We start from the raw sequence: 27,812 nt of genomic DNA on the forward strand, positions 1-27,812 counted from the left end.
CAGAACATAACCAAATGTGACATCGATTCTCTGATTTTCTTATAAGTTACTCATGTACATACATAACTTACTTGCAGGTACACACCATGTTTGTGCTGTATTCTTGATGTCTTTTTTTCCTGTGGGAGGTCCAGTTGTTCTTTGACCCAAGCACACATAGCAAATAACATTCTTTCATAAAAATCCTTCTAGAAAAAGGCACTGAAAAGCATTGAAAAGCCCGCCCATCAAAGAACTAATTGTAAAACCGTTTGAAGATCGACCAAGATTTATGCTGAATCATCCTCTATCTAAGGGTTTCGGACCGGCAAAGTTGCTCGCCTTTTGGTGGCCGGATGGATGGATGTCACAGATGGTGTTACAGCTGTGACAGTTGTTGGCTTGACGATGCTTTCACTCTAAATCAACAACTGATTTTACTTCCTCAGCGATACGATCACGATGGATGCCGTGGGCGTCGAGCAGAGGACTTTGACCGCTCAGATTATCCTCAGGCCGCCCGAGACTGCCGCTCCATCACCGATCTCAGAATCAGCCCAGCCGCGCCATCTATTCGAGCTGTTCTCGGGCCAACTGCCCTTGTCCTGCCAATGGTTCCAACGATTCTACTCACGCCCACTCTCACTCCATCAGTTCAGCTCAGCCATCAGCCATAGCGACCACATCAGGGCCTCAAACTGCTTGCTCTCAACCACCAACGGACAGCTCATCAACCTGCGCTCGATCACTCGCTCTAGTCACCACCACCATCAGCAATCCACGCACGCCTTGATCAATCTCAAACACCCCAATCAATCAGCCTCCTCAATCGCCACATCCAAACCAATCAACCCTTCCCGCTCAAGCCTCTCCCCTTCATTCCAAGCCCCTGACACTCAGCAACTACGCCCACTCAAACCGGCAGCTGCCTCCATTTACTCAAACTCATCCAGATCCTCTTCAACCTCGTCAATCCATTCTCATTCGATCAAAGCCTCCCCAACAGTCTCGATCTCTATCCTTAACAACTCCATCCCGAGTCACCTCAACGATCAGCTCGAAAGCTTACAACTCGACCATCAACACTATCAACAACAACCGCAACAACACCACCACCACAAACAGCCACATCAAACCGACGATCAGCTGCCCAAGAAACACCCCCACTCGCCAAAAGCTCTTGAATCTAGAGCTACCTCTCAATCCCCTAGCTCATCAACCACCTCGTATCCTCGCCATACTACAGTCGCTCGGAACTCGATCAGCCATCCATTCGAATCACTTTGGCAAGGCACTCATCAACCGTTCAAACTGACATCATCAACATCATTATCTACAATCATCAACGATCAATCCAAAGCTGAAATCACCAGCCCACACGTTCACAACACACTTCTGCCTTCTCCTACACTCTCAAATCCACACCCTAGTCGATCATCTCCCTTCACCTTCTCTTCCTCCACACTTGTCAATCCTTCGCCATATCCTGACCCAATCATCTCCATCATCACCGCCCATATACATCAAAGCACTCTTCGTCCCTCCGTCGAACAATCGCCTTCTCATGCTTCCTCTCTTCCCAGTCATGTCCATATGCACAACCCTCGAGATCCTTCCAGTACAGTAATATTCACCCTGTCCAGGTTTGGGTAAGCGCCAACTCATTCTCAATCTGATTGTCGTTTGATGCTCATGGATGGCTTGCCTCTTCTTATTCAAGGAAGTGTTCAAAACTATCGCCACTTGACGGTCACATAATTCATTCACTCGATTTATGCCAATCCAATGGACTCATTCAGTTTGATGACTGGGTATTTTTAACGCCTCAAGAAGAACCCTTCATGGTCAGTTGTTTAGTGGAATGTCTGTCGGCTTGGATTATATCTTGCTAATAATCGTCTTAGTATTTCTTTCCATTGTCATTAAAAAATGCAGAGCGATGACGACGAGAACATCCAAACTCCAGCAGGTCCATTGATCCTATGCGTATCATCAGAAACTCAACCTGTCGTACTAAATTCAGCCGACTTCAAGCTCCTTGCATCTAAGTATTCAAGCTGCTCAACCGAGAAACACGAGAGATTTTACAAGAACAAGATCTGGAAACAGTCCAGAGCTGATGCCAACAAATGGAAAATCAACTTGCTTAGTTTGAGCTGGTCTAAAGAAATATGGTCCCGGGAGTGGAACGTTTTCGAAGATGACGAAGGTTCATCCAGTTGGACCATTCAAGAATCGCAAGAGCCGATCCTGGTGAAAGCTTTTGGGGACGAATTAGACCTTGGCGAAGAACGACAAGTTGAGATTGTGGTCAATCAAGATCAGTTCGCAGTTTGGTCCGCTGATCGCTTCTGGGTTTTCCAAAGATCATCTTCATCCAACTCTAAGGAGAAGGATGGTGAACTTCGATCCTCGCCGTTGGAGGCTAGTTCGCAAATCCCGTGTGAAGATGACTTGATTGTCAGCCTGTCCTTTCTGGGCTCATTTGGCATTCTCATCGTCTCCAGGAAACACGTCAAACTATTCCGGTCTGCTGGATCAGAGTACTCGCTCAACGGCTGGTCAGAGTGGAAAGTTAGACCGATGGATGCAGTCCGCTTCACGCTAGACAGCCCCCATCAGTTCGAGTTTGCGATCAACAATTCAATCGTACCTTTATCTATTGACGTCCACACCGATCTGATCAAAACTATCAACCTCCTGACCGTCGATCTTGACTTCTCAACTGGTCAAAGGAGATTATCTGAACTTTCTTTCTCCACTGAAGCCTCAAATGTTTCAAGTGACAATGCCGAATCAAGTCTAGAGGAAGACAACCCGGCGCATGCGTCTCCAGCTAATCCACCCGTTTCTCCTCATCGACGGGACCTCTACCTCTCCGCGCCGACCACTCGACCTAATGAACTTCCGTCAATCTGCTTGACATGTTCGATCTGGCTGGAAGATGATCATCGCCCAACGATCTTGGTAGGCGACTCCGAGGGACAGATATCGGTCTATACCTTGAACACACTATCCCATCCTCACCCCTTACCCGAATCTAGCTGGAAGTTGGAGCGTCTAGTCGAAGAAGAACGGCTTGCGGGCCCGATCTCGGCCCTATATGCTGATCAGCAATGGGTCCTGGCCGGCGGAGTTTCGGGCGACGTGGGAGTCTGGGCACGGAACATTAGACAGCCTGTATCTTCTGAGGTTACTGATTCCAAGAATGAGTTGAGACTGGTCGATCGGATGATGATGGGGCCAGTGCCAGTAGAAAGCTTTGGTCGATTGTCTGATGTAGAACTTGTCCCTGAACCAGATGCGCAATCTAGCAGACTGCCTCGCTTCGTCTCGGTGATGATGGATGGATCTGCGGTAGTTTTCAACCTGAATGAAGAAGGAATGATCGAAGTCATGGGTCAACTAGGCCCGCCAGATGCAAGTTTGGGGATCAGTGATATGTGGTCAAACGGACCAGAAATCATCATCTTTTATCGTGAACAAGAGCTCGGTGCCCAGCGTTGGTTGTGCAGCGACAGTCTTTGGGCTTGCTTAGAACGCCAAGAAGCTAAGACGATGATCGAGTTTGAGAACGGACAACCGCTGGCCCACCAATGGATTCGAGTCGGATTATCAAACTGTCGCGCGTATACCACCACCCCGAACCCATCAGCAGGCTCGAACGCCAGTGCCAGTCGCGTGGTTCATCTTTCAGGAATAGCAGCCAGTATCCTTTCGGTTAGGATGAGGGACTTTGTAGAAGCGATTGGCCTGCAGGACGGTGCTGAATTGGTCGGCAGGTTATCCATCGTCCGTTTGATGGTCTCTCAGCTACTACCTTGGGGCCTGGATCCCGCTCTAGATGACGCCGCCGAGCACGGGCTGGGTATTAGACGACTATCAGATGAAGAACGCTGCGAGATTCTTCAGGTCATCAATGGGGATCGAGATGAGCGATCAGGACTGGCGCTCTATCGGGCCAACGGACAAGAAAACCTGAGTAGCGAGCACGCCAACACCTACCGACTCTTGAATCTGGTGGTTTTGTTGCGCGTGTTTCTGAACGAAGCCCGCTACGAACGACATGCCAGTGAGGCGATCGTCGGCCTGGCGAAGCTGGCGAGTAAGTCGACGAGTATATCAGATGATTCTACGACGGCTTGGTTGGACTTGCGCATTTTAGTGCGGTATTGGCTCGACCCGTCGACCGAAGTCCGGGAGGCTGCTCGGCTGCTCTTCGGCGTGAGATTGGGCTCGATGTCGAACGAGGAGATCGAAGGACTCGTGGCCAGCTGGCAGGAGCTTCTACCGATCCAGGAAATCACTCCCCAGACCAAGCGCGAGAAGGATTGGACATTTGGTCGAAAGACCGGTTCTACGATCCACAAAGATCTCTTAATAAAAGATGCGAGTCACTCCAGTGCCGTAGACACGCAGAGGGAGGCCGACAAGCAGCTGGACGCACTCTTACTAATAGGCTTGATTGTCTCGGAACGGTACAAAGTCTTGTCGAGCAAAGTGCTCAAGGATTTCTCGATCGCGGTCTTCCAGACGATCAGTCCGACGGGCCAGCGAAGCGACCGGTTGAGTCAGACCCGTATCGAGATGCTACGAGCCGGCTTCGAGGTCTGTTCGAAGACGTTCGAGATCATCCAGAACTACATCGACGCTATCGAGCTCGTCCGCAACCTCTTCGGTTGGGCTACCGCTAAGGACGGCGACCTCGCTCCAGACTTGAAAGGTGTTGCCAAATACGCTTGTCTGCATGTTGCTAGCGTCAATACGCCGCTCTTCATGACCACCTTGTCATACGATCTCAGTATCAGCCAGAACCCCGTCGATCGCATTTCGACTATGAAGCTGGTCGTTTTTATGGTCAGAAAAGTACGTCGTGTTTCTCGTTTGGTCTTGTTTGTACCCTTATAACGAGATTAGGACACTGCTCATGGTGCATGAGAAACCGGCACATTCACAGAGACCATTGGTATTACATACATCCTTGCCCCGATTATTAGAGGCGGTAGTCAAGTCACTAGACCCAACTCAAAAGCAGATGAGGGCGCAAACACAGACGGGAGCGACGGTGATCTTGCACGAACTCGTCAAGACCTATCCGAGCATCACGTTCCATGGACGCTCACAGAAGCTGGCGATTGGGACGCCGGAGGGCGCGATTGTGATCTACGACCTCAAGACGGGGACGAAGATGGACATCCTGGAGTCCTTCCGAACGCCTGTCGTCGCCGCTAGTTTCTCCGGGGACGGCCAACGGCTCGTCGCCGTCTCCCTCGACGAGAACCGGATCGAGATCTGGAAATTTGCCGGCTCGCCCTTCGCCATCGGCTCCTTCTTCAACTTTGCCTCCTCCTCCCCTTCCACATCCGCCGCTCCTTCCAACTCTTTCCTGCCTCGTTTTCCTGCGAATTCGGCGACTGGAAATCCCGATCATAACAAACTGCCGCACCACGGCTCGAGTAAACCTTTCAAAAGCTTGTCTTTCAACGTCGGTGAAGAGGGTGTGTAGTTCCCCTCCTCTCAAACGCGAAGCCGTCATCAGGCGGGCTGATCCAGATTTTCTTGTTCGTTGGGTCTAAGCTCTCATGAGTATCGCTGGAACTTTGGAGTGGGTGCGGATTGAGTGGTTAGGGGAAAGATCTTGTCGATTGAGAATCAGACAATCTTCGATCACTTTTTCTTGCTGATCAACCCGCCTTCATTCTCTTTTTTACGATGTATGTATATGTACACATATGCAATAAGCTGTAGTAGTTGTCGTCAGGACCCCCCAGAATTGATTTTTGCAGACCTTTATGCACACACACACACAGGGTGAGCTGGTTGAGGATCTTGAATTGAAATCCAAGGGGAAATATTTAAGTCTATGGACTGCTTCCCAACACGAAAATATCATTGCCAAGTAGACAGAAGAGCTTGACCCAGGCTGCCAAGAGGGATTCCTCGTCGGAAAATCGTACAAGTTCGAGGGACTTAGGTGTGCCAAGTTGCCAAGGACGATTTTGCTAACTAGCTCCGCCAGTTTTAATGTGAGAACTCTATAGTTCTCCCCAACTTTAGCCAAGTAACTTCCTACCCGGTAAAACACTTGTCGCATGGGCAGTCCTCTCGAAGTGCCCTCGAAATCTTAAGTTTAACCCAGCCCAAAGAAGCCTCTGCACCGGCTGTATAGGCTTTCTACACCGGCCGAGGAGGCAAGCGGGATGGATGTACCGGTGACATTTTGGGCCGAGTGCGGAAGGCCCCTCCTTGGAGAGATCAAAGACTCGGCTTCTCCGGTCTGGGATGTGGACCAGTCTGATCCATCTCACCATCTCCACAACTTGTAGAGCCATCATTCGATAGAGATGAGACTTGCAAGTCCCAACTCCATTAATTTTATGTTTACCACTTAAGAGCCTAGCCACTGCTGCAACGCCTTCATCCTGCGGACGAGGGCCAGTTTGCAAGTGCTCTCCTCAGGAAACAACAAACAAAAAAAAGAAGCATGAATTTCACTGTCTCTGGCTGGCTGGAAATCAGTTAACGGGGTTTGTTTTTTTCTTGTTCTTGATTTGATCAAGCAAGCTTTTGGCCGTCCCCGCGCCATCTCCTTTGTCCACGGACCACATCCAGCATGGAGGGAAATCCAGAGACAAGCCCACCAGGCTCTGGGGCAGTTTATAGTGAGGAAGATAAATACATATTAGCACTGTTCACGTAAGCTAAACATCAGCAAGATTGAAATAAAGTTTATCCCATTGTGCCAGTCAATTTGGCTGGGAAAGTATGCTGATGTATTGTGTTTTGCAGAAAGCTTGGACGGATGGTCCTGCTTGCTGTGCAAAAATCATGGCATTCCATGATTTATTTATTTTTGTTTTTGCCTTGTGGTGTGAAAACAGGATCACTGCCACTTTGGCACAGCCAGGAAGGCTGTGTCCAGTTGTGGCATTTGAAAGGCTCCAGCTAACAAAATTTCTGCTCCCTTTTTAGTCGTTATTAGTCTCATTGTTGCTACAAAGATGTCTCGGATTGGACTCGATCTTTTCAACAGGGAGAATCCTCCGGCGGGATACTTCTTGGCCTCCAAATTATGGCGGATTCGCGGGCTTGGTCCGCAACCGGCGCAATTGACCGTAAGTTTTTTTTTTTCTCTAAATCAAAGTGATACTGAAACAGCTGTCTGGTCTTCAGCCTCAGGTGATTGACTGCAACACCAGTTTTAAGTTGTTCTACAAAAAGTTTTCAAAAACAAACAAATCAACGTGGGCAATGATCAAATCCGAGAAGCCAAAGTTTTTCCCAATCGAATTCCTCGCTTCGTCAACCCTCAAGGATTTCCAAGAGTTTGTTGCAAGCAAGTGCAATGATCAGTTTGATGACGCCGGCGATCTCATTCGAATCGCCATTATCAAAGGATTGCCACGGATGGAGTGGAAAGTCTTGATGAATATTGCTGATGGCGACCAGTTCAAGAAGTCCGCTGACTACCAAATCACGGATGAGTCTTCATTCAATTACTGGACTGCTGCCATCATTTTGACTGGCCGGGACCGCACGAAGGTGTCAATGGAACTGCTCATGATCAACCCCGAGACCACCAAGAAGCAAGCTAAGGCCATCATCGACGTCAAGAAGCATGTCTTGACCCAAAAGGCTGCAATATCCGCCTCATTGTTGAAGGCTACCAATCCATCTGATCCTTCATCAATCACCGTTGCCGGTGATTTTGATGTGATCAATGTTTATACTAATCAAATATTTGCTGCAAACCCGCCCAACGTGAAGTACGAAACGAGAATGCCTGTGCATATTGACCCGACCGATCCCACTCGATATATACCTCTGACTCCTGCTATGGTCCAACAATGGGCCCATGCCATTGTCCGTATTTGCTCTTCATTTGTCTCATCAATTCTCCTAACACTGACAGCTGGTTGCTTTTGTAGGTTGAAGGGAAGGCGGGAGTAGACGTTCACACCCCCCCTGCTGATTTGAAATTCAAGAAGTTGTCCACATCAAAAAAACGCAAAATCCAGAATCTGTCTACCCACTGGAGCCCCGGCCCCAAGTCGGATTCTGACAGCGCGTCCGTAATCGATCTCGAATTGAACCTCCTCAACGAGTATTTTCCATTTGTCAAGATACCGGCGTCGGATAGAGAAGGTATCATCACCATTCTTACCCAGAACAAGGCGACAAATCCCAAATTTTTCCAATCAAAAGACATAACCCAAGAGATAATGAGACAGTGGGGCTTACCCAATGTCTTTGTTGCACAGTTGCGCAACAATGTCCACAAGTTTGAAAGATTTAAATCTTCTGAGTAGATTTCTATCACTTTTTCTTCCTCATTCACAGAATCATCAAGCATTTAACCTAAAAAAATACCCCCTTGTAGCCTTAAATTTCCTAAAAGAATAACCCATTATAGCCTCAAAGTTCCAAAGTACAGCTACCCAGTCTTACTTCTCCAATCACTTCTATCATGAATTGAAGCCTTAAAGTAAACTTTAGCTTGATTTTATCTTGTCTCATAAAAATTACCATTTTTGATTACCTCCACCGCAACTGGCCACTTTATATCACATGAAATCAAGACCAACTGTTCACATTTGATTCAAAAAATCAGAATGGGATGACAACCTTTGAGGGACAAGAGACTATTTATTGCAAGACCTATTAAAGCGCTGGCACTGCACTATGGTCCATGAACTGCCTACCAATCAAAATGACTGTTCAAAGTTGGCATGGCTATTGAGAAGAAACCACAGGGCCTTTGTACCCAAACGTCCAAGAGATCAGTTCCTTATAGATCAAGTTTCATTGTGCATTTGCAGACTTTCATTTCACGTTACAAGCTAATTTTTAAAGCATCGTCAAGGCACATTATAGGTAACAATTGGCTTGGAGACAGGAAATGATCTCAAGTAAGACAGTTAATATGGTGGATAATACTCTACATGGCTTTTTTAACTAATCAGAGATAAGACACTTCACTGGTAAGCATCACTGATTTATGAAGGTGAGAGCAGAAGAGCAGAGATTCTTCAGTTTGGACTGGGGGGAACACAGTAGCCAGCATGTCAAAAGACTTTGTAGCTGAACTCAGCAGTCAGGAGTTTGCCAGTTACCTTTCGTATTTCCCATTTGGGGTCAATGGCATTGTTAAGGACCTGAGACGCCCGTCAGTTGCTCTTGATGGCTGCAAATCCAAGCTTGATTGGATTTAACTTGGGGCAATACGGCGGGAGGTACAAAAGTCGGACCCCAGCCGCCTCGCAAAGGTCCCGCACCCATTCGCCGCGGTGGACAGCGGCGTTGTCACAAACCAAAACAGAATTGACATCTGGGTAGCGATTCATGCGAGGGAGCTGGTTTGTGGTGTCAGTCGTGTAACTGAACAGATATAGGGAAAGAGACTTGAGACTTACCAAGTCATGCTCTAAGAAATGTTCAAATTTATGCCCGGTGAATGTTTTGGGAGTCGTGGTGAGAGCTGCGAGTCCATCAATCGAGATGGCGGCGAGTAGGCTCAAGCGGAGAGGATTTTGGTTGACAACAAACCGAGCTTCTGGGGTCCCTCGCACTGACCTAGCGTACGATCGAAGGAGGTCGTTGTCACAGAATGAGCTTTCATCTGTGACAACAAAAACCAAGTTAGTTAATGCACAGATACCCCAGATGTCTTGGGATACTTGCCTGTGAATACCAAAAAGTCAGCAGGGAAAAATTACATCTGCTCGATATAGCTGTATTTGCAAATGAGGGATTTCCGAATGTTGCGGGTTTTGGGTTTCTTTAACGTTATCGACAATTGATCGACAAGGTTTCTGTGGACCGCCTCAATGGAGAGTAGGGTCCTGGATGAGTCGTATAATTGTTCTCAGATTTCTGCCAAGAACAAGCCGGGCTCCGATCAAACGAGTTCAACAATGAACTCACACTCGTTGTTGGTGAGTGTGCTCGGTCGGCCCCGGGCCTCATACTCGTCCGGATCCTTCACGACGCAGCGACTTTCTTCGAATAGGTGTAGCCAGCGAGAGAACGACTGCCGAGAGACTGAAAGACTCAGCATCCGACAGATCTCCGCCAAACTGATCCCCTGGAGAGCCATCCGGACCACGGCAATCTTGGTTGCCGGTGCATACGGTCGGAAAGCCATTGGATTGGTCGTGGAGGCTGCGTTGTTGAGTCGAAAACATGAGGCGGAAGCCGGAACGGTAGGGGGGGGGGATCAGGCTGCTGACCATGGATATCGCCATCCACACAGCTTAGTATTGATGACGTCACGATCCCCATGCTGTGGGTGGCACGGGTAGATTGCTTCAGCTTAAACTTGAGCTGTGCCCGATAACCACATAACTTTACCGCTGGAACTTCTTCACAAAGTCCAAGCAATAAGCAAAAGACAATATATCTCTCACATGGTCATAGATTTCTTACGTGAGCAGTGCTATCGTCATACCTAAATAGATGGGAAGGGACCGGTGGATCCTCTCGCGCCCGTTCGTGTCTGGCGGGTGACCGATGCCGAGCTGGGCGGGTTCTACATAATTAGCGGAGCCTGCTGCGGAGGAGTCACATGCCGGACGGGCCTGGGCCGGATCAGCGAGACGGTGCTCGACCCAGACAACGCCGGAGCCGGGATGGGCAGCACGATGCTGCGTTTATGGAGCCGCGCCGAGGTGCGCCGGCGGGCCGGACGGACGCTGCAGGAGCTCGTGCTAGCTTCGCGGACACCCTCCTCGATGCACTCCTCCTGCGTCGGCCAGCAGGGTCATCAAGGCGACGGGGGAATGGCTGGTGAGGTGCTCCACGTTTTCTTGAACGAGCTCGAGGCCGAGTTGGCCTGAGTTGGCCCGCTGTGCACCTGAGTTACAATGTGATTGCATGATTCTACATATAACTGCTCGTTTTTTTTTTTTTTTTTTTTTTTTTTTTTTTTTTTTTTTTTAAGTGCAGATTTGGTTTAACATTGCGCACTATGCATATTCATCTGGTTGACAAGGAACTGTCGGGGGGTTACAACAGTATATATGTAAATAGAAAGGAGAAAAATATCTGAGTTTCTGTGGAGTGTTTTGCTATTATTATTATGGAAATGTTTGTTATTGAGAAATGAGAAAAGGGAAAGGGGAGAAAGAAAAAGGAAGGGGGGGAAGAGATCCAGAGGGTCGGTGCGGTTGTAGTCTTGTGGAGATCATTGATGAGTTCCCTCGGCGTCCTCCATCCTGCGGAACTGGGGTAGCCTGGCCGAGATTCGGAGGAAAGCTTCTGTAGCCTTAAATGCCCTCGCGTCGTGAAGGAGGGTTCTGGTCGAAAGTTCCTTGACCCGCTCCGTATAGAGAAGTCTTCTTGCTGTGGCCCGTGCCTCGCAGAACCTAGAACATGAAACAAGATAATGCTCAACTGATTCTACAACCCCACACGTCGAGCATATCGGGTATGGAGCCTTCTTGCATTTGAACTGGAAAAAGTTTAGTGGGACGTGACCTGATCGTAATTGGTGTAAAGCAGCCTGAAACGCGAAGGCCATGCGTGGTGACCCCCGCCATATCTTCTCTTTTCGGATCAGCGACGATCGCTCCGCTGTCACGCTGCTCTTGATGGTTTTGTCGAGAAAGACGGGGTTTCGGGCCACCGCCGCCTTTCTGTCCGCCATCTCGTTCCCTTCAATCCCTACGTGACCCGGGCACCACCGGATCATCACCTGCGTCGAAGAGGGAATGGTGTCAGCAATCTCCTGAATCTGGGAAGCAATGTATTGGCCCGGTTTGGGGGCCCTAGGATACTTTAGCCTTTCTATCGCGGCTTGACTGTCCGTTAATATGATAATCCTAGCGCCTGAGAGCGGGAGTCGTGTCGAGAGGCCCAGCTCCAGTCCAAGCCTGATGCCCACCAACTCGCACTCGAAGTTGGAAGCAGTGCACTGTGGACCCAAGAAAGCGAGCTTGTATGACAATCCATCTCCTGTCACCGCTGCCGCCCCCAAACCTTCCTCCGGGTGGGCTGATCCATCTGTAAAGACAACCAAATCAGATTCTGAGTCCAGTGAGTTGAGCAGAGAGGAAACCATTCTTTTAGCCTCTTGCTTGTTGACCCTGTCGATCACTAGTTCCAAATTTCTTCCCAGTCTCCAAGGGGGATGGGTTTCAAGGAAGAAGCTGATTTCCTCGAGATTCTTCGTCGCCAAAGGCGCCAAAGCATCGCGTGTGATGACCGCATGCACCGGACTGGGGAAAGCCCTAGCCTGCCACGCCAGTTCCGTTCTGATCTGTTGCTCGATAGCCGAAGGCCTGTGCGCACATCTGGTCAGCTTCGAGAGGAAGAAGTTATTAATCCTATTCGTGGCCGTTTGCACGATGCTCCTAAAAGGCCGGTACTTATCGAGATATTTGATCGGCGTGGATTTCAACGCCCCCAAAGCAAACCGGGCCGCCGAGTGCTCGATCAGTCCAAGTAGTGCCGTCACCTTCTTCTTGTTGCAGGAGGTGAACCAGACTTGTACCCCGTAGAGAGCCCTGGGGACAAGCACAGCCGAGATCAGAAGCCCTCGCTCCTGTTCTCTCACCCCCCAGGACGAACTGCCTATTTTCAGAAGTTGCCCCATCGTGTCGTCAGCTTTCTTTTTCACTTGCGCTAGCTGCCTACCGAAAGTCAATTTCTCATCTAGCCAGAGGCCTAGCCATTTGACGTCCCGCTGGGGCTCCAAGACTTGACCATCAAAAACAAAAGGCAACTTAGCTGATCTAGCATGGGTAAAAGCCACGTATTGCGCCTTCCGGCTGTCGAAGATCGCCCCATGACTTCTGCCCCAACGAAGTGACGCCTCCGCTAGCTTCGTGAGACCCGTCTTGGCCACCTCGGCAGTTTTCCCCGCCGCGAGATGGACCACGTCATCAATGAAGCCTAGAGAGACTTCGTCCCTGTCGAAACCAAAATCCTTGATCAATAAATCGGAATTGTAAAGTATGTATAAGATGACAGATAAGGGAGAACCCTGCGGGAGTCCCTTATCAATTTTAAACTCAGCTGATTCAAAGTCCGCCAATCGCAGCTTAGTGCGGCGACCCTCCAAGAAGCGCGCGATGATCTTCCAAAGGTACGTCGGACATCCTTTCCGCCGAAGAGAGTGTACAAGGCGTCGGGGGTCAACCGATGGGTAGGCCGACTTCACGTCGAGGAAGAGGGCCGAGACCGTTTTCCCTTCCCTCCACTTCCTCTTCACCCACATTGTAAGCGCCATCAGCGCATCGTCACACCCCTTTCCTCGACGGCCTCCGGAGTGCCCGTCGGGAAGAATGGAATTGGTTTCTGCCCAAAAAGTGAGACGGTCAGCAAGGACGGTCTCAAACACCTTACTGACAGTACTGAGGAGGGCGATTGGCCGATAAGCCCCTGGAACAGTGTAATCAGGTTTTCCGAATTTCCGGATGATGACAGTAGTGGCAGTGCGCCACCCGGTGGGGAAGCAATCCTCCCTGATGCATCTGTTAAAGAGGGAAGCAAGGGGGTCAGCTATCTCGGGTGCCAAAATTGTGAGGACTTCATTCGGGATGCGATCCGGGCCTGCGGCCTTTCTTTTTGCCAGTCTGCTAAGTACCCCTGCTACCTCCTTGCCCGTGACGGGGGGGTACACCACAAAAGAGGAGGGCCCTGCCGGGGGAACGTCCGACAGATCACAAGTGCTCTCGACCACCGAAGTGCCGGCAAAGAGGAGTGCCGCCTGCTCCTCCTTGTTCGAGGTGATGTTGCCACTAGGGTCACGCAGCGGGAGAACGCCTCCCCCGCTCCTCGGCTTGGTGAAATGCAAGGCCTGAAACACCGTTGTCGCATCGGTCGAAGCTAAGAAGTCGCGCCAGTGCTGTTGTTTGAGCCGGTTAACCTCCCCGCGGAACCTGTCGTTCCAATAGTTGAAACGGTCAGTATTGGCCTGCGTAGGGGCCATGACTAAGAGGCGCCGGCACTTATTTCTTATCTTAACCAAGGGGCCGAGGATTTCCTTGTCCCACCACTTCTTGGTCTTGGCGTGGTTGACTCGCGTTCGTTTTCCCTGAGCCTGCCAGGCGTCGAGTATCCCTGAAGTCAATCTTTCCTCTGTCTCATCAATGCTCAGTTGAGGAGAGAGAGCACTCAGCCGATTGAGCGTGGTCCGAGTCGTCTCCCGCAATCTCTCGCGGTCCAGCTCCGCCGGCCTGGGGGCCGTCACCCGGTAAACCGGTGCCGGTGGGGAGTCCCGTAGCTCCGTGATGAGCTTCTGGTGATCTGAACCGTGGTTGTCCGAGGAGGTCGACGTCCGGAGGATCAACTGGGAGGCGCGGAAGTTCGCCCACGTGAGGTCGATGGTGGTCCTTGATCCCCGACTGGAAACAAATGTGGGGGCATCCTTTTCAGAAGTCAGTCTGAACCCATGCCTTCCGCACATCTGAACTAGAGACTTAGCCTCTTTATGGATGTGCGTGTAGCCCGGTGGATTCCAAGACCGGTGGTGAAGGTTCGAGTCCACTCCAATGACCGATGCCACGCTCCGGTCGTTGGCGGCCTCCAGCCAGCTCCTGATCCGGTCGACTCCCTCGGTAGTGCCTGGTGGGTTATAAGCGTTCAGGACCCGTATCCGGGTCCCCGTCAGCAAGGTCAGCTCTAATGCAATGAAAAACTTACCACTGCCTCCCAGGACCTTAATGTCCTGAGAGGCAATTGATTTCCGAACGTAAGTCACCGTCCGGTGTTTGTTTTTGAGGTCTGTTGGTTGATGTTCCGGGCTACAAAAGGTCCACCAAGCCTCGTGGTCGGGAGGAAAAAGAGTCAGCGGATTCACCCAGGGTTCTTGGATGATAAGAGAAAATACTGAGCTCGGCTCAGTGTTGAGAATACTAAGAGTTGTCGCTCGGCTATTATGGCAGTTCAACTGCACGATAGAAGAGGGCACGAAGTCTTTATTGCTAGGAACTAAAAAAGGAGTATCTACAACTGAGGAACTAGGGACAACAGGGGTTAGTAAAGGGCCTATATTATTCATTGCGGAGGTGATTTTTAGAAAGTAGCCATGCCCGTTTGACCTCACACGCCTTATCAAAAGGCGTGTGGGTTTCCCAAACTCCCTTCCCCTTGCCAGCGTCCTTGCAGATCACACACAGCTTTCCGCCCGAGTTAGCGGCCTCCTGGCAGTCCCGAGTTTCGTGCTTTGCACCGCATCTACCGCACTTCGGGTCCGCCCGGCACCATTTGCCAAAGTGACCCATTTGCAAGCATTTGAAGCATTGCGGCGGCAATTTTTTGAATCGTTCGGCCCTATGAAAGCACCCACTCAAAAATAACCCTCTCTGTTTGACTAACAGGTCAGCGGTTGCAGGATCAGTGAAGGATATAACAATAGTACCGGCCTGTCGAGGGTCCGCCGGGTCCCTGGAGCCTCCCAGCCATCGGATCCTGAAGATTTTTTCTGATCCAAAGTTGTTGTTGTCCGCAGCGATGGCGATCTTGCTCGCTGCCGCGTCGACGTTGAACGTCCGAGGAATTCCGTGGGCCAGGACAGAATATGTGCTAGGCGACGCCTCCAGGTCGGGGTGAACCTGTTTACTCCACTCGTGTTTGTTGCGCATCAGCCATTCTTTGTGTTGGCGGTTCTTTGAGTAAAAGGACACATCACCTGATGGCAGGAACCGGACTGCCTTAACCGTAACCTTCTCGCCTTGGACGGTGGCATTCATCTTGTCGAGGACCTCGTTCGCTTTCCGGACAACGATTTCGGCATCGACTTCCTTCAGTGGTGTGGTACCCGCTCGGGCGTGAATGATCGTCAGGCCCGGTCGAGCCGCTGTCATCTCAGTCTTGGTCGGAGGGGGGGGCGGGGCTTTCGGCTTGGCTGCAGTCGACGCGTAGGATTTGACCGGTGCGGGTTGTTTTCGCGGCAATTGCCCTGCCTCGATGGTTGTGACGCGTCCCGGTAGCTCGCGAAGGTCCGCCATCGCGAGTTTCATCTCCTGCATGGTTTGACGCATTTCGTCCATTGTACGGAGGATAATGCGCTTCTGCTCGGCTTCGCTTTCTAGAAGTTGGAGTAGTAAGGACATGAGCGTCGTGTCCATAACCACTTTCCCATCATGGGTTTGGTTTTCCGGGCGGGCCAGGAGGGATCGGAGAAAAGAAGCCGGCGTGGCCTCGGTCGCTGGAGTCGCGGGGGGCGCTGGTAGACGGGCTTCGAGGAGTCGTCGAGGTTCGGAGGCAGAGGTCATGACGATGTCCGGCGACGCGTCGTTGGCGACATACGCGTCTCGGGAGTTGTGAATCGAGTCCGAGAGGACCTGAACCGATTCAGAGCGGATACCGGGAGGGGGGTCGAGGGGGGGGGGATCGCCAGTGGGCATGGGGAGAGGAAGTTCTGTCAGGGGTGAGGGGTGTATTTGGGATTTGGGGGTGTGAGGGGGGTAGAATTTTAAAAATTCGACGTGGTTGCGGACAGAACTGGCTAGTGTTTGTGAAAAACTGCTCGTTCAAAGTTTATGTGCCCGAGATGCTCACATAAATATTGTCTTTTTACTAAAGCTTGGAGCGATTTTCGGGAAGGTTCGACAAAACCATCGAATGTGAGTTTTAGGTTTGGCTTTTTGTTCTCGCCTCCAAACCCATGATCCTGACCAGTGATGATCATCGGCCACAGCTGCCACAGCAGACCCTTCATGCCTGCTGTACCTCGATGGGATGGTCCGGATCGATGGTCAACAGACGGGCAGTCACCTCCATCCCCCCCAATTTCGGCCTTTCCAAGCACCCACCCTCCGATACCGAATTTGAGCTCGCGAATGTCACGATTTGGACTCGATCTCTTAGGCAGGGAGAATCCTCCTCCGGGCTATTTTAGCGCTAGCGAATACCAGCGCATTCACATGTCTGGAGAACCGTCGAATGACCTACCGGTGAGGCTGCGATTATGAACTATCATGGCTTTCTATTGATAGCCTGCTGATTTTCTTTGCTTGGTTTATTATCTGCACATGCAGCCGCAGGTTATCGTCGTGGACACCAGCTTCAGATTACTTTGCCCCAAAGAATCGAGTCAATACAAGCCTCAGTGGACGTTGGTCAACTCCGCTGACTCCGGTGGAAACTTTGATGTTATGATCACTGCCGGACGACTCGCCATTGCCAACTTTCAAAACACCATCGCGGAAGCATGTAACGAGCGTTACGATGGAGCCGGCACCCTCATCCGAAATGCGCTCAAAAAAGGCTCTCCGCGCCTTTGTTGGAACCTTTCAATGCACGGGAAAACTGCTCCCGAGTTTGCCAAATCGAAGAAGTACACTATCAATACTGCGGATTCGTTCGACCATTGGATGAATGCCGTCGTTGAGCTCGGGAAAGATCGAACCATGGCCTCCTTGGCCATTCTAATGGTCAACCCGAATACCGACCGCAAGAGTGCGAAAGCAGTCGTTGACGTCAAGAAGCATATCTTGACTGTCAAGGCTGCCCAGAAGGCTTCGTCAAGTCATCCGGCCCCAGATCACCCATCCGACATGATCACGGCCGATCGATTCAACCCGATCAACGTCCACATGAATCAGATCTATGCCACTCACCCGCCGAACAGCAAATACCACAAGAAGCTCCCGGTTTTTGTCCATCAAACCGATCCAAATCGATTCATACCCCTGACTGCAGGGGTGGTCCAAAAGTGGGCCCAATGCCTGGTGAGTGCGATCATTCTTGGTTATTTTGTATTGCATATTGACCTTGATCACCTGTATTGCAACAAAGGCCGACGTGGTCGCTGGTGTCTTGCTCTACTCGCCTCCGGCCGACTTGAAGTACGAGACGGTCTCTTCCAAGAGACAAAAGCAAATCCACACGTCCCAACCTCGCATTCAAAGCCCATCTGGGCAATCTGAAGATTCTGAAGTCCTCATCCCGGATCCTCAATTAATAGTCGACTACATCGACTTCTTAAAAATTCTTCCAACCAAACGCAATGAAGTCATCGCAATTCTTGAGAAGAACGATATCACCCATCCAAACATTCTTAACTCAAAGAGAATTTTGGACGAGCGGATGAGCAAATGGGGTTTGAGCGATGGACTCATTGCTCAGTTAAGGGACAATGTTACCAAGTTTGAGAAGCACTTGGCTTCTCAATAGCCAGCTTCTCTTCTTATTCATCTAGCACAGATTTTATCCATAAGCTTGAAACAATCCCTTGTCTCGTATTGCTCAGATCAAAATCATCTTGTAATCATCGGGCTGATAGCTTTTTACCTCTCAACAACCCGCTTTATTACCACTCACATTACGACCAGCTTTATTACCACTCAAATTACAACCAGCTTTATTACCACCAAAAATCGAACAATGTTCAGTGTACTACAGTTTTATCTTGCCAATATGAAGGACTTTCATAGGATGTAAAATGAATCCTTTTATTTACCAGTAAAAAAATATTACCCATCAGGAGGCTTTTGGACAAGGGTGATGGAGGAGGAGGATAATATGGAGTGCAATTTGCCAACGAGCCGTGAGTGGGGGGCGGGCACATCCTGAGGGGGCAGCTGTTTGCGGCAGCTGATCTGGATCCGCAAGTTGTTGATGCGGGAGGAGCTGTCGGAGCTGTCGGAGGTCAGGCTGCAGCTGCTGCTGCTGTTGCTTTGCAAATGACCTGCGTCACCAAGTTTGGACAGCGCCGAGTCAAAAAAAAATAAATCTTATTTTCATTGGGGAGAGTTTGCAAAAATCCAAACCTGCCCCCGGTGCTTTGTGTAAGGTTAAAAGATGGTCAACAAGCTGTTTTTATTGATTGAAAAGCACAAACTTTCTTAGTAAACTACATGCATACTGGGTAAAATAAAGTGAGCTATTTTGTAGATGATTTCAGGCTAAGACTGGCTATCTTTAACATACTGATGCCATTGATGAGATATGAAGTCGGGGAATAAATGCAAAAAATAGATATCAGTTGTCTGGAACACAATAGCCACAATGCTTAAAAGCATTGAAAGCCATCTCTGCTGTCAAAACCTCGGCAGCGATGCGACGGACTGTGGCTTCAGGGTCGGGAGAAAAATTGAGCTCTTGAGATGCCCGCAATTTTTGTTTGATTGCTGCGAAGCCGAGTTCAATCGGGTTTAGCTTGGGACAGTAGGGCGGAAGGTAGAGAACTCGTACACCCGCCGCATCGCAAAGCTCTTTGACACGATCACCTCGATGGATCGCTGCGTTATCGCAGACAAGCACCGAGTTTGAATCGGGATATCGATTCATTCGGGGAAGCTGTGAAATCAATCATCAGCTAAAAATACAAAAAGAGTGTAATATCAACACTCACCAAGTCAAATTCCAGGAAGTGCTCAAACTTCCAACCGGTGTAAGTATCCGAGGTCATCGTGATGGCTATGAGGCCCTCAATCGATATTGCTGGCAGCAGACTCAACCGTTCGGGGTTTTGATTGATGATGTGGCGCTCCGAGGGGGTCCCGATAGCGGACCTCGCAAACGATCAAAGTAGCTCACTGTCACAGAATGAGCTCTCGTCTGCAGGAGACAAGACTTAAGTCTGATGAATCATAAACAAGCAAAAACAAAAACTCACCGGTAAACACGAGAAAGTCAGCTGGGAAGAACTCCATCTTCTCAATATACGAGTATTTCGCGGTGAGTGATTTTTGAATGTTTTTTGTTTCAGGTTTCTTCAAAGTTATCGAGAGCCGTTCGACGAGGTTTTGGTGAACGGCCTCGGTGCTGAGCAAAAGGCCGGAGGAATCGTATAGTCGCTCCTGGATCTTGTGTAGAAAGAGGCCCGGCTCCGACCGGACGAGTTGGATCATAAAGTCGCATTCGACTGGGGTCAGGCTTGCCGGTTGGCCCCGCTGCTCATACAAGCTCGGATCCCTGACGACGCATCTTGTTTCTTGAAATAGATGGATCCACCGCCGGAACGACTGTGGCGAAACTGTAATCTCAAGCAACCGTTGGATGTCGGCCAACGACAGCCCTTGGATCGCCATGCGGACCACGGCGGCCTTGAGTTCGGGGGCGTAGCGGTGATAAACCATAATAGAAACCCGGAAAGACGCCTGTCCTGTCGCGAAGGGGAGAGAAAACGGGGTCAGGACAAAAAGTGATTGTGAGAGATCAGTGGATGAAGTCGGCACCCGCACACTTACAGATGTCAAAGTTGATCCACCTGCTGGCAGCAAAGAAGCTGGTTGGCTGTTTTTGCGGGCTGGCGGGTCGTCTGGGGAATTGGCCGCTGGCTCACCTGTCCGATTTCTTCCTGGCAGGTGGGTTTGACTGTGTTTGGTGGGATCGATGGCGGTTGCTGCCTCCTGACCACACAGCTGGATTCTGGTGGTCACAGCCGGCAAGCTGTGCGCGGCAGAAACCTTGGATTTAAAGGGGTGCTGTGCCCCGAACCCCATAACCTTTGCATCCAAAAATGAACTTCGAGTCCAAGCTTTAGTGAAAACACAATACTTCACAGTTCTTATTTGTTTTTCGCCTCTTGCTAACCAGTTGCCTTCATCTGTCGATGCCCTTCTTGCTCGTGGACAGTTTGTTGTGTGTTTTTTTTCTTCACCATTTGATGGATGGATGAGCTCCTCGATGGCAATTGATCACGTCTACATAAATATGTATTTTTTCCGTTTTCTGCTGGCTTTCGACTGTGATATGTAGCTGTCGGGTGCCCATGAGGATATTATGTAAGCGGGTGTATCCGTGAGTGATCCGATGGTTGAGGTTGTTTATGTACTTGATTTTAATTTTTGCGTTGGAGGGTGCTCCCCCTCTTCATCCTCTCTTTCTTCTCCTTTTCTCTCTTCCTTCATCCTTCTCTTCCTTCATCCTCACACTCCGCAAGAATGTTCAACCCACACCCTGCCGCCAGACCATTCCAGTACAATAACCACCAGCACCCAAACCACCACCACCACCAGCAGCCATTCCAGCCTCCACCATTCCACTTCCACCACCAGCAACACCACCACCACCACCAGCAACAACAACAGTACCACCACCAGCACCCAAACCAGCCCCATCCGCATCATCCAAGACCCAACATCCCATTCTTTAATACGCACCCAAACCCACTGCTGCTCAGACAACCACCCCCACCCCCACTATTCAACCCCCTCCATCCCCCTCATCCCCACCCCCATCATCTCCATCTTCTTCACCATCAAATCCAGCCCCCCAGAACAAGCCTGCCCTCGCCCACCACCCCAAGCCCACTCCCAGGCAAGCTCAGACCACAGCTCAGCTCAATCCCGCCAGCGGCCATCCGATCACCCTCCCAACTATCCGCAGCCAGCCTCACACTCACCCAGCGGACCATCGGATCACAACAACAACAACAACAACAACCACCCAGCTCGCCCAGGAAGAAGTTCAAGGTCAGAGTCCCTCTCGAACACACGCCAGACTACCGGCTCTCTCAGGACGAATCCCGGACGAGATCCCGCTGGACGCGAACACCGCTGGAGCTGGCTGCCTACCAGCTCTGCGTGTACGACAGCCCAGCCCCAGTCGACCCCCGCGGAGTCTACACGAGCAGGGAAGAATGGTCTGACAAACCCCAGAACAACCAGCTGCCCGATTCGATCGATGTGTAAGAACTCATCTTCCCTGACAGACGATGTATGCAGATCTAATCTATCCGATGAATGTATCTACCAGCTATTTACCCGGAAGAGAGGTATGGGACGAGTTTCGAATCGAGATCCTATCTGACAAGCTCACCGAGCTTGGCTATCCAACCAAGATCCAGCCAAGCAGCCCATCCAAGCCTGCCAGAGATCATCAGGAGGAGGGAGACGAAGACGAAGAAGAGCAAGAATGGGTGAGCACTTCTGCCTGGGTATCCCTCAAAACCATCGTGCCAATCTAATCCCCCTCCCCCTCTCAACAGCTCGTCCGCCTCGATCTGCGTGAACGTCTCCAAGCATTTCTGCATGAGAACCCTCAACCACCCTTCCACATCCCCCCCATTGCCGGCGTCTTCCCCATAATCCCACCTGCCACCACCGAGCCAGCAGCAGCAGCAGCAGTCCCCTCACCCAGTCCTCCGACCTCCTCTCCCGCCTCGCCTCCCATCAAGCCCCTGACCCCCACCGAGATACCCAAAGATCTCTCGAGCGCTATCCCTCCTCCCCCGCAGACCCCCCTCCTGCCCGCCCTGCCCTCTCTCAAGCCGACCGCTGCCGAGTTCAAGCCCAGCCTCCCTCATCCATTCTCTTCCATCTGGGGCCCACCCCTCCCCGCCTCCCAGCTCCCTCCAACCCTCTCCCTCTTCCAGCCGGCTGCTTTGTCCAACTCACATCCTCCGATGGCCCCATCAAGTCCTGCTCTAAACGTCGTCGCAGAGGATAACGAGAATGAGATAGTGACCGATAGCGATCAGGAGAACGATCCTGACTTGGATCAAACTGATAACGGTTAGCCACCTTGCAATATGCACATCATCGGACCTGCGCTGATCTAACTATCGTCACCTTGATAGACTTGGAACTTCCAATCAGCCTCGGTGATCACCCGTTGGATGCACATGAAGAGGATGACGATATTCCTTTGGCCAAGCTTCAGCACAGTTTGCAACGTCATCTCAACAATCCTACCCGCCAGCCACTTCCGAGATGCTTTGTCTCGGCGAGTAACACCGATCGCGGGGAATCAGCCTACGACGGAGACTCAGATCGACGGAGCGACTGTACGAACCCAAGCGACGAGGATGAGGCCCACCTCCACCATCAACATCCAACCTTGTCACTCACCGGCACACCACAAATCGATCGGATCAGCAGCCAGTCCTCTTCGCTCTCATCCCCTCACACTCGACTCGGCCGCTCGCACACCTTCGGCTTCAGTCGTCTCAGCAGCACCCGAAAGAGTATGTCGGCTGGCGAGGGCCATCCACACAACTGGATCAACGGATTCGAGGACGAGGAGGAAGATATCGTCTCCAATCCAAGTGATGAGGAAGAGGCCGAGCTGCATCAACTCCAACGGGTAAGCAATTTCACACACACACACACACACACACACACACACACACACACACACACACACACACACACACACACACACACACACACACACACACACACACACACACACAACACACACACACACACACCACCTCAGCAAATGCCTCCTACATATAGATCATTAAAACCCTTTGTGACTGATATCCCAGACTATCATCCAGTCCTCCTTAGCCGAAATCACCAGTCCGATCAACCAATCCGCCATCAAAAGCAGTACGCCCACAAGTCGATTCTTATTGAGCACCGCCGGCAGCCCCGACCAAGCCACTAACCTGGCTATCACTGTCGGCCGGGCCACGGGCAGTGTCATGTCTGTCGGCCTCTTCGAATCCTCCTCATCCGCCAGTCATTCAGCTCCCAAGCCAGGAAGTACGAGCGGTCTGAATGCCTTTGCGGCCGAGTTCAAACCCAGCTTCGGTTCATCAACTCCGATGATCCGCAACCCGTCGTTCACATTCTCAGACCATCCCGAAGGCTCTCGGCCAAAATCTCCGGTCCTCCAAGTGAAAGCCACCCAAGCAGAACTTCCCTCCAGCCTCACCGAGAATGTCTCGAATCCGGTTGTGATTGCAAGTACAGCACCTGACGGGATGCCCTCGGTCATCCTCTTCGAGCATCCTGTCTCGTCGGCCCCATTCCAAGTGTCAAACTCACTCGCCAGTCTCCCGGTACTCAAAGAGATCCACCCAGCTTCAACACCTCCCTATCCTCCCACCACCACCCATCAACCATCCGAACAGCCGGGCAAAGACAATATGCGTTCTTTCAAGTTTCCAGCCACACCGACACCTCGGATGGTTCTCTACCAAGCTCGCATGTCTCGTTCAACTTCCTCCTCTGCTGCCGTATCGCCCATCCTGGCACCTGCGCAGGCCGTCAACATCAAACAATCATCAAGCTCGTTGTCCCCTGGAGCTGCGCCTCAAGACCCGCACAATGGCTCGGATCCTACCAACACCTCAGGATTCTCTTCTCAGAAAACCTATCCCAGCCTGGTAATCAACTTGCCCGTCAGTCCAGCCCCCAGCGGATCTGGTGGCTCTGGCCATTCGGTTGTACTCCGCCAGCGATCTTCATTTGATGATGACTCCGGATCCGATCTTTCACCCTCGGCCACCCGCACTATGACCGACGAAAATCCTGGATCTTCTTCCTTTTACATTCCTACCCAACCCCGATCGAAGTCTCCTAGCGCAAGAGAAGAGGATGAGGAAGATGAAGACGAAGACGAAGACGACGATGATGAACTCGAACGACGATCGCACAACTCGCTGGTGTCATTAAGGCAGCTTCAAGAGCAGAAAAAACAATGGGAAAAATTGTCGTCCACTGGAGTTAGCCGGGTCGGAAACAGTGATTATGATGATGAGGATCGAGACTCATTCGGATCCAATCGAGACAATCCATCCACCGAGTCGATCCGAGTCTTGTTGGACGTTAGTTGTGCCCGCAAGAGAGAGAGCAAACCGCCTCAAGTGAATGTACCCCCCGGTTCACCATTCTCACCGTTTGAAGGCTCATTTGAAGACGAGCCACCTACCTTGAGACTCCCTCCGCCCAGTCCTCACGCCATCTTATCGCCCTCCCTCCCACGACTCTTGGCATTCAAACCCAGTAAAAACAACCTTGCTCAGAACTTCAAAACCAACGCTACCAGTCCTCAGAAGCCCCAAAATCGGGCCCGGCAGGAGGACGAACTCGAGGGTGTACCTGAGATTTCAATCCGGAATCGTCACCTTACTTCCCCCGCCACTCGCTGGTTTGCTGGATTGGAGGATGGCGAGAGCTCGGCTAAGGTCAAACTAGAGATCTCTACAGCCGAGGACGACGTAAGTGTCCTTACCGCAAGGGTGACTAGATTCAAGACTGATGGTTTTTTTATTTATTCATTTTTTATCAGACCCTATGCAGTTCTAAAAAGATAGACCAGGAAGATGATGACGATGAGGAGGAGGATCGGGATTCCAGTAGCGGTGACTCATCGTCGAATTGCTCATTTGTAGTCGAAAGCGACGGAAGACGTTATCGAGCCGAAGCAGGCGACGGGATGAAATCGAGCCATGCGAACAACCACCACCGGCAACTGTTCATGTCCGATTTGGAAAGATTGTTGACTCGAAAACTGAAAGGGTTAAGGCAAGACCTTGGAGAGCTGCATAGCTTGAAGGTGGATTGGGATTCGTTGAAACGGGATGCCATCTTGGACGAGATCAACGTCCGGATGGACAACATCCTGAATAGCTGGCTTGGTGGATCAGGCAAAGAGAAGATTGGCGGGTCCATGCTCTCCGACCAGAAAGCCGATCTCATGGTCGCCGCGATCGATCGATGGGGCTCACAAACTGAGGAGAAACTGATTTCTGCGATCAAAAACCTCCCGTCTCCAGGGAGCTCATCAGCCGATCCCGAAGTGACTCAAAAGATTCAATCAGCGCTCGAGCTCCTCAACTCGCAATTGGCTAAGCCCTCTCTTGGATTGGATCTGGACGAACTAACGAGCAAGCTCTCTGAGGCTGTCAAGCCACAGATCGGCCAACTGATCGACCTCGCATCGGACAAATCCGAAACAGCCGAGCTGATCCTCAAGCAACTCATGCCATGTTTCACTCAACTCAATGGCGAATTGGCGTCGATGATCAAATCCTTCTCAATGGAGATGGCCAATTATCAGTCCGAGAAACAAGGGGCCGACAAGGACTCCGAATTCTGGAAAGGTCTCGAGGAGCGATTGATGAGCACCCAGATCGAGTCGCAGAAGAACATATTGGAGCAGCTCGAGAAGCAGTCGACCACGAGTAGCCTACAGGAGATCAAGAGAAGCTCGGATGAGACGCTTGAGACGGTACTTGGATTGGAAACTAAGAGCTCGAAGATGTATGAGGACCTCAGTAACCAAATTGACCGAGTTGGCCAAGAACTCAGTGGAGACTTGAAGATTGAAATCGAGAAGATGCTCGATCGACGGAAGGAGACGGACGAGTTGATCGACCAGCTCCGAGCCAAGAATACCGAGCTGGAGACGAGTGTGATTAAGGCTCGGGCCGAGCACGGCAAGATCCGCTCCGAGAGGGCCGTCGAACGCGAGCGCCAACAGGAAGATAATGTTCGCTTGGCCGCCGAAAGGGATCGTCTCAAGGACACCGCTGACGCCCTTCGCCTGCAGCATGAGAGCCTCGGCCGCGAGAAAACGGAGATCGAGAATCAGAAGATCACCCTCGTGGCTAATCTCGATCAGTCGAAACTGCTCGTCGATCAATTGAAGGCAAGCTTGGATAGTTACAAGACCCGAGAATCGTTAGTGCTTTCCTTTTTCGGCAAACCTTACCTGTTTTCTGATAATACTATTCTTTTATGTTAAGACAATGGGAGACCGAGCAAGCTGAGCAGAAAGAGAAGATGCGCAATTTGGAGATGGCGAATCGACTACACGAATCTGAGATCTCGACGCTGAAGAGAGAGATGACGATGAAGGAGAAGTTTTACGAGAGTCACTCGGAGTCGAACGAGCGAGAGATCAGGAATTTGAAGGAGAGAGAGATCGAGATGGCTGCGCAGATCAAGGGCTTGATCGAGGATAAGATCCCGTTGATCAAGAACTTCGATCAGGAGATTCGCGATCTTGTTAGACTCAAGTCTGAGGCTGATGGCGAAATTCGGACGTTGAAGAAACGGATCAGTGATCAGGTATTTCCCCCCGCCTCTCAATCATTATTATTAGTTTTAAGTCTGACCAGTCGATTTTTTTTTTCTTAGGATGAGCAAATCGGAAACTTGCATCAGAGTTCGGCATCTAAACAACAAGCATTAGCGATGGCCAACCAAAAACTATCAGAACTAGAGAGACGAGGGAAGCAAGAGAGTGAAGGGGTGAAAGCGGAGCTGGAGAAGATGAAGGTCGAGCTGAGTCGAGTGAGTGTTGAGTCGGAAGCAAAGCAGCAGACGCTTGAGGAAGACAAGAGGAGGATGGAGGGTGAGATGGAGCGGATGCGGGCGGAGGCCGGGCTGGTAAAGGAGGAAGTCGAGGCGGTCTACCAGACGATCTCGGTCGAGTTGAAGGACTCTCTGCAGCGCCAGGCCGAGCTCGAGGCCGAGCTGACGGCGTCCAAGGACGTCGCCCAGCTGCTCAAGAACCAGCTCGCCGATCTCCGGGCACACCATCTTGATAAACAGCAGCAAGCCAGGATGGCCGGCGGCGGCCAGAACGGGCTGATGGTCTTCAACAACAGCACCCAGCCCCACTGGCAAGCGGCCGATAACCTCAGCCAGCGGTACCGGCCCCCCACCTCGGCGGAGCAGGGGCAGGAGCAGCAAGACTCGGCCGCCGAGACCATCGACTTCGTCAGCTCCACCATCCCCCTCACTCACTCCATCCATGCCCCCAAACCCACCGCCGCCTCTTCCTCCTCCATCGGCCACACGCACCCCAACTTCTTCCATGCCCCACCAGAGAGCCGATCGGATAGTCGGCTGAGCGCGGGGACGGTGACCAGCTTTAACCACCATCCCAACCCTCGCCATCATCACCACCCTTCTTCCTCGTCATATCCTGCACCCGGCGCCCTCGCGTCCAAACTCGTTATCCCTAACTCCCCCTTCAATCCGCTTGACCATCAGGGCATGGAGGGGGGAAGTATTCGAGACAGGTCCGTCAGTCCAACGCCTAGTCGCACCTCCGTCCTTAGTCGAGTCACCGTCACTATGGACCAGGATGGGTGGTGGTCTAGCCAGGACTACTAGCCGTCTTTCTCTCGCCCTCTTTTTCCTTGCCCGCATATACTTTCCTTTCCCCCCCCCCCCTTTTTTGTTTCGTCGGGTTCG

The 27,812-nt window shown here is 51.2% G+C and overlaps 1 protein-coding gene across 1 annotated transcript; it reads left to right on the top strand.

Annotated features, from left to right (window-relative positions):
* Positions 1–441: 441 nt before the first annotated feature.
* PtA15_7A800 (uncharacterized protein) lies at positions 442–27,731 on the top strand (the record flags this gene model as incomplete). The annotated part of the gene is made up of 15 exons (XM_053171445.1): positions 442–1,018; positions 1,340–1,628; positions 1,700–1,823; positions 1,915–4,845; positions 4,937–5,477; positions 5,557–5,584; positions 21,332–21,559; positions 21,628–21,790; positions 21,860–21,946; positions 22,049–22,385; positions 22,451–22,956; positions 23,156–24,823; positions 24,895–26,288; positions 26,354–26,678; positions 26,748–27,731. The coding sequence occupies 15 exons, from the start codon at positions 442–444 to the stop codon at positions 27,729–27,731; spliced, it is 10,182 nt and encodes a 3,393-aa protein (XP_053022625.1).
* Between the last annotated feature and the right edge of the window lie 81 nt (positions 27,732–27,812).

This window comes from Puccinia triticina, chromosome 7A (genome assembly GCF_026914185.1).
Source record: "Puccinia triticina chromosome 7A, complete sequence".
Taxonomy (NCBI): domain Eukaryota; kingdom Fungi; phylum Basidiomycota; class Pucciniomycetes; order Pucciniales; family Pucciniaceae; genus Puccinia; species Puccinia triticina.